The sequence below is a fragment of the Acomys russatus genome, chromosome 24 (assembly GCF_903995435.1).
Source record: "Acomys russatus chromosome 24, mAcoRus1.1, whole genome shotgun sequence".
NCBI classification, from domain to species: domain Eukaryota; kingdom Metazoa; phylum Chordata; class Mammalia; order Rodentia; family Muridae; genus Acomys; species Acomys russatus.
In genome coordinates this window covers 54,921,601-54,929,073 of record NC_067160.1, presented here as the reverse complement: position 1 = coordinate 54,929,073, position 7,473 = coordinate 54,921,601, and the positions used below count along the sequence as shown (strand labels likewise).

General features: G+C 50.4%; 1 protein-coding gene across 1 annotated transcript; it reads left to right on the top strand.

The window, feature by feature from the left end:
- Nucleotides 1-1,125: 1,125 nt before the first annotated feature.
- Gbgt1 (globoside alpha-1,3-N-acetylgalactosaminyltransferase 1 (FORS blood group)) lies at nucleotides 1,126-6,859 on the top strand. Its single transcript, XM_051166297.1, is given in 8 exon segments — nucleotides 1,126-1,168; nucleotides 1,171-1,195; nucleotides 1,746-1,811; nucleotides 1,898-1,929; nucleotides 5,286-5,315; nucleotides 5,318-5,456; nucleotides 5,549-5,594; nucleotides 6,243-6,859. Coding segments are annotated over 8 exon segments (840 nt in total). The 3' UTR covers nucleotides 6,702-6,859.
- The last annotated feature ends 614 nt before the right edge of the window (nucleotides 6,860-7,473 follow it).

Below are 7,473 nucleotides of genomic sequence, written 5' to 3'. Positions count from 1 at the left end.
AAAACCTTTCAGGAAGCACAAGGCTGAGGCCAGTGGGCGGAGCTCGAGTGTGGGTTCCCAGGCTGAGAGAGGGCCTGGGAGGGGCGGTGGATGGGTAGGGCTCAGGTGGCTTTCAGGGCGCCAAGGTACCAGTCCTCTCCGGGACTTACTTTGCTCCGCCCCAGAGTCCAGGAGACCCACTGTACTTGCTGGGCTGGGCTCCACCCTGGGTAGACCGGCAGCTGCGCTTTGGGGAGTCGCCCAGTTTGTTTTCTTGGTTGAGGTCAACCCTGAGGGAAAGATTCTGTACTCCCAAGGACAGTCTTGCTGCGCCCTACTCTGCACCACCCGGTCCCTGCACTTCGCTGCCACGGCTGAGAGGAGGAGGTGGTGGAGGAGGAGGTCCTGGAGCCGGCACAGGTGGGCCAAAGTTCAAGTCTCAGCCCCAGCCTCTGGAATTGCACCTCCTTTTGGACCAGCAGGGTTTGGACCTGGGCTTGGTGTCTGCAAAGAACTCCTGTCCAGCTGGAGCCCGAGGCTAGTGAGACAGGAAGTGGCAAGCTGGTTAGGGAAACTGAGGCCCCAGAGGGTGAGAGAGGGAACGGTTTACTGGAATAAGGAGTGCTCAGGACCTTAACCCCTAGGACCCCAGACCTGAGGGCTTTCTCCGATTGCGGGTCCACTGCACTCTCGGTGGCCTGTAGCACCTTAACGTCTTCCCCCAAGCCTTTGGCGGCGGAGAACCACCAAGCACAAGGTCTTTGAGCAGAAGATTGCAGAACAGCCTTCGGTTGTGTCCTGCAGAACTCAAGTCCCGCCTCCCCCTGGTGGCAGGAATAGCTTTAAGAAATAGGAGTCCCCATGAGCTGAAGTCATTGGGGATGCTGTCCCAGTCTGTCGCTTTTGCTGATGAAGGGACAGAGCCTAGGCACAGATCGCTGCCTAAGCAGGACATCCTAGCTGCCACCGAGCGTTGAGGCATCGTCCAGCTGCCTCCCAAGTAATGGGAGCATTTCTTTGCAGACCTTTCTGAACCTCAAGAAAGACAGGCTCAGAGCCTGACAGACCCTGGAGGGTAGTGCCTGATTGGCCAAGGTCCTGTCGGGTCTCTGAAGGTGCCCAGCAGCTTCTGTTCAGCACCCAGAGATGACCCGCTGAAGACTGGCCCTGGGCCTGGTATTCTGCCTGCTGCCAGCACAAGTCTCTGCTTCCTGTGGTGAGTTACCTTTTGAAGTCTCTCTCCTGCCCTTCACAACACTTGTGCCTCTGTTTGTCGCCCCTACACGTTGATGCCCATACAGTTTTCCAGGTCCCGTTAACCTCTCAAGTCTCAGGACCCTCTAGCCTCAGACAGACAAACTAGTGTTGGCTTTTGTGTCCTGCCAGGATTTGCCTTCCTGGCCTGTAACTTGCCATGTTTTCTGCCTAGATAGTCCCTTCAAACCGTGTTGATAAGGAACCCTGCTGGTGCTCCTAAAATCACCACCGTTGGCCTTGTGGGGGAGCTACTGGCACTGTGTACCTCCTTGCTGTTTGTCTGAGGGACCTGGCATCAAGGACATAGCCATGCCATGAGTGAATAGCCATGTGGACAAAAATACGGCTACACACTAGGCCTGTACAGGTGTTGTCCTTTAGAGTCGACAACCATAGTGTGACAGGGCTTCTTCCCAATTGCACTGAAGGTCTTTGCCCCTAATGAAGTGCATGTAAGTGGTGTCAGCCTCCAAGGCACAGTAGCATTAACAGATGTTTTTTCTTCCTAGGGGATATGTCAAGGACTGGCTGTTGGTCTCCTACGTGCCTTACTACCTCCCCTGCCCAGAGCTGTTGTAAGTATGAGACCAGAGGATTTAGGGGCAGTGTGAGGTGACTGTATTTGGAGAGACAAAATCTTTCAGGGTGATGTTGTCTGAAGGTACCTGCACCTTCAGCTTACGGCTCTGAGAAGTGCGTCTTACAGCGGCCACAGGCTTGAACTGAGAACCTGAGATTTCAGGCTTCAAGCATCGCTTTAGACACGCCACACAGCACTGGGCCTCCCTTGTTGCTTGCTGTGCCTGTTAGGCAGGATGGTTAGATGAGTGTCTCTCCTGGACTGATGTTTCTGAACCGCCCCGTGTCCTGGTGCATAGAAGGCAGTCAGCAAACAGACCTGCTAGGAAGGACCCTCTTGCTCCATTTTGTGTGGGTGCAGGAGGGAGCTGAGTGGCATTGGGCTAAAGCCGTCCCCACTTGGTGAACCTAACAGTGGATAGACTGAGCCTCATGACTTTTCTGTTTCATAACAGCTAAAGAAAAGGTAAGCATCTAGATTATAGGCTATTTAATAACACGGGTGGCTTATTTTATTATTTATTTATTGTTGTTGCTGCTGCTGCTGGTGGGTTTTCATTTTGTTTATTTGTTTGTCTTGAAGATGGGGTTTCTCTGTGTAGCCCTGGCTGTCCTGGGATTCACTCTATACACCAGGTTGGACTTGAACTCAGAGATCCACCTGCCTCTGCCTCCCAAGTGCTGGGATTAAAGGCATATGCTACCACCAACTGGCATAACACATGTTTTATTAAAAACAGAATATAGTACTGTTTTAAGCCTTATCCAGATATGTTTAACAGGATACTACAGCTCTGTCTGGCCCAAGACCAAGGAGCTGCATGTGTTAGGTTTCTTGGTGGCTTTCCTACTGGCAAGGTCCCAGGCCAGGGCAGGACACTGTCTGGTGAGAGATAGAGAGGGTAATGTGCATATTTTGTGGTCTCTTCATTTTTTATTTTAAAGACAAAGTTTTTTTTTGTTCTGTTTTGGTTTTGCTTTGGTTTTCTGTTTTGTTTTGTTTTGTTTTGTTTTTGAGACAGGGTTTCTCTGTGCAGCCTTGGCTGTCCTGGACTCTCTTTGTAGACCAGGCTGGTCTGCGACTCACAGTGATCCACCTGCCTCTGCCTCCCGAGTGCTGGGATTAAAGGCGTGCGCCACCACGCCTGGCTTTTTTCTTCCTTTTCAAGACAAGGTTTCTCTGTGTAGCCTTAGCTGTCTCAGACTTACTTTGTAGACCAGGCTGGCCTCGAACTCACAGTGATCTGCCTGCCTCTGCCTCCCGAGTGCTAGGATTAAAAGCGTGCACTACCACGCCTGACCTCAGCCTGCTTTCTTATACATAACACCCAGGACCGTCTGCCCAGTGGTGGCCCTCCACACTGGGCGGGGTCCTCCCACATCAGCCATTAACCAGGAAAACACCCCCATACAATTGAGCTTCTCTGTTCCAAGATGACCTAGCTTGTGTCAAGTTGACCAAAATATTAACTGGCACACTGGCCCTGAACTCTGTATACATCTGAGGGTGACTTAGAGCTCCTGATTTTCGCGCCTTAGCTCTGGAGTGCCGAGATCACAGGCATGTGCCACCATACATGGCTTGCCTTTACTTTCATCTTATTGCCTTCAAAAGCTTAGAAATATAAAGTTCTGGGTCTGGAGAGATGGCTCAGTGGTTAAGAGCATTGGCTGCTCTTCAATTCCCAACACTCACATGGCAGCTCACAACTGTCTATAACTCATTTTCTAGTGGACCAGACTCTTTCACACAGACATTCATGTAGGCCAAACACCAAACATACATAAAAACACATTTAAAAATATGTTTTAAGCCGGGTGTGGTGGCACACGCCTTTAATCCCAGCACTCAGGAGGCAGAGGCAGGTAGCTTGCTGTGAGTTCGAGGCCAGCCTGGTCTACAAAGTGAGTCCAGGATGGTCAAGGCTACACAGAGAAACCCTGTCTCGAAAAACCAAAAAAAACAAAAAAAACAAAAAAAACAAAAAAAACCCAAACACACACACATATATATATATATATATATGTTTTAATAAATAAAAATAAATAAATATGTTTTTAAAAAAATCATAGACTGTGGGGGAAGAAAAGAAATACGAAGTTCTCCTTTTTTGGCATATGTGTGCTAGGCTGAAGGGCAGCCCCTTGGCCTCCTGTGTGTAAACGGGCTCTCGGCCCCTGAACTACACTCTCAGCCCCAGCATCTGTAACCTTGTGTTTCACTCCCTAAAGTAGCTAGGGCCTGTCAGGACTTGTAGGAAAAAAGAAACCGCTGTGAGGCTGCACAGAATGCTGGGGCCTAGTGTGGCATCCTCACCTTGATTCTGACTGCCTCCTCAGAACCCCTTTATTTTCTGAGCGGGGACACGGTAGATGGAGTCTGAGGAATTGGCAATTAGAGGGTAGAGGTGACTCATGAAGGAACAGACACCCTGCTCTCAGAGTGTAGTGAGGAGCCTTTTGGAATAAGCACGCTCCAGGGAGAGTGGAGGAGAGCTGTTCCCCGTGGACCAAAGCCAGACAGCTCCGGAGAGGCTTCTGTCGGGGAGGACCCAGTCTGCATTCTCACTTGAGACTCTAAAACCACAAGGCGGGGCCTGGCAAGTGAGCAAGGTTTTACAGAAGCAAATGTGCCCAGGTCAGCAGGTGGCCAAGCGCAGCGACCCAGTGGTTTGGTTATTTCTCCAGGTCATCCTGTTTCAGGTGCCTTTTTAGGTAGCAAATGAAGCCATGCTCAGCAACTAGGCACTACAAGCAGTGCTTTAAATAAATCAATAAATAATCAGTATCTAATAATTCATCTTTTTGTACCTTATTCTACTTTAAGAAGAGGTACCAAAAAATAAAAAATTTTTTAAAAAAATTAATTAATTAAAAAAAAGAAGAGGTACCAGTTCACAGAGGCAGAAGCAGTGGTGGCAGGTTCCTCATGGGCAAACCCACAGGGAACCACTGTTGATGGGTCAAATTTAGAATGACAAAACATTTTTTTTTGCCGGGCGTGGTTGCACACGCCTTTAATCCCAGCACTCGGGAGGCAGAGGCAGGTGGATTGCTGTGAGTTTGAGGCCAGCCTTGGAGAAGGGACATGTCACCTATGGTACATTCTGTCACCTCAGCCACATCCCCTGGTCTGCAGTGGGAGTGCTTGGACCCTCCTGAGCAGTGGTTCTCAACCTTCTCAAGGCTTGACCATTTTAGACCGTTCCTCATGGTGTGGTAACACGCCCAATCAAAAAATATTTTCATTGCTACTTTATAATTACAGTTTTCTACTGTTATGATTAATAATGTAAATATCTGATCTGCAACTTATGTGGTGGGTGTGACCCACAGATTGAGAACCACTGCTCTCAACACTGTGTGTCCATGCCAGCCCTAGCAGGAGATAGCTACTATTATCCCCACTTTCACATGGGGAAACTGAGGCCCAGCAACAGGGCCAAAATGCTGCCCAGGCTTCTGAACAGGGAGGTTCCCATGGCCTGAGCCTCCCCTTGTGGCAGGCCCACAGAGCTGCTGACACTCACGCCCTGGCTGTCACCCATCATCTCTGAAGCAACCTTCAACCCAGAGCTTCTGAAGACCATGTACCAGCCACTGAACCTGACCATCGGAGTCACCGTGTTTGCCGTGGGCAAGTGAGTAGTAGCAGCTTAGCAGGGGCGGGGCTTGCTGTCCTTTAGCCACGGGGGTTTCTAGTCTAGGGTGAGGCCAGCCTGGCCATATGCAGTACAGTGATGTGGGAGGGTTTTTTGAGGGAGACACAAGATGCCTGGGTGAGGAATAGCAGGATATAGGAAGAGGTTTCGTCTTCCCTACCTCTCCTGGTCCCTGCCTGGCCTTGGGCAGATAAAAAAAATGGACCACAGAGGTCAGGTGGCCCCTTGTATTAGATATGGAACCGTGCAACTCACTCTGCTCTATGTGCCCAGCATCTAGTATCCATCTTCCCTTGATTCTGTCCCCTGGTAGCGTCTCAAGGCTCAGTATTTGTGTGTATGGAATGGTCAAGTTTCTAAGCAGATGGCTAACACTAAGATAAAGACCACGGGCATCCCAAACAGCCCTGCCTGGCATCAGTAAATGCTCAATGAAAGCAAGGTGGCTCGGCAGATGAAGGTGCTTGCCTCTAAACCCAATGAACCTCAACTTGACCCCAGAACACATTCAGGGTGGAAGGGGAGAACTGACTCCTGAAAGCTGTTCTCTGAGCTCCACAGGCACAGCACAGCATGCACACACACATATATAAACGGTAGTGGTTGTTTATTTATTTATTGGGGGGGGGGGTCTTTTCTTTTTCTTTCTTTCTTTTCTTTTTTTTTCCCCCGAGACAGGGTTTCTCTGGACTTTGTAGACCAGGCTGGCCTTGAACTCACAGAGATCCACCTGCCTCTGCCTCCTGAGTGCTAGATTAATGGGAGGAGATCTCCATGCACCGAACGGAGGCCATCAGCAAACTCATTGCCGAGAGGGCCCACCAGGGCCCCGAGACCTTGGGGGATCTAGTGGCTGCCATTCACCCGGGCTACTTTGCTGTACCTCGCCAGCAGTTCCCTTACGAACGCAGGCAAGTTTCCTCTGCCTTTGTGGCAAACAGTGAGGGGGACTTCTATTATGGCGGGGCAGTCTTTGGGGGACGAGTGGCCAAGGTGTATGAGTTTACCAGGGGTTGTCACATGGCCATACTGGCAGACAAAGCCAACGGCATCATGGCAGCCTGGCAGGAGGAGAGCCACCTGAACCGCCGTTTCATCTGGCACAAACCGTCTACGATCCTGTCCCCAGAGTACCTCTGGGATGACAGGAAACCTCAGCCGCCAAGCCTGAAGACGATCCAGTTCTCCATGGTAGACAAGGACACCAACTAGCTGAGGAGCTGACAGCAGAGCTAAGACCCACCCATAGGGGCTGGAGAGATGGCTCAGCAGTTAAGAGCACTGACTGCTTTTCCAGAGGTCCTGAGTTCAATTCCCAGCAACCACATGGTGGTTCACAACCATCTATAATGTGATCTAACGTACACTGTATACATAGTAAATAAATAAATATTAAAAAAAAAAAAGACCCACCCATAGCCCCGTCAAGTCCCACCCCATGCCAAGTGCCTTCTACCTCGAGAGTCCAACCAGGGAAATGGGAATACAGAGGGTATCAGTTGAGAGGGGCTGTGTACCCACAGTCGTATAACGATCCAACACAAGGAATCCAGAGCTTCAAAAAGGACCGGGCCTGGCATGGCCACGCAAAGGATGGATGTGCCTTCCTGGGCCAGGGCCTGGAATCCATCCCTGCTCCAAGTGCTTAGAGGAGCACTGTCACCCTCACTTGTTGATACTGCTTTTTAGTTTTGTTTTAGTCTGCAGTGTTGGGGACCAGACCCAGGGCATTGCACACCAAAGGGAAGTGCTCTGCCCCTGTGCCATCCTCAGCCCTGCCTGCTGCTTTGAAGATGCACGTTAATGACCTCATCCCAAGCGCCATGCTGTTTCCCTAGCCACAAGTGCTAGTTCTTCATTCAGGATTCCAGAGCTAGCTCTGAAGCAGACCAGGCCTAGGTTCCCGCTGGTCACCTGCATCCCATGGTGAGCCACATTCTTAGGGATTAGATCTCTCCTCTGCTACATGGTGTAAGGTAGCTTTCAATAAAGACAG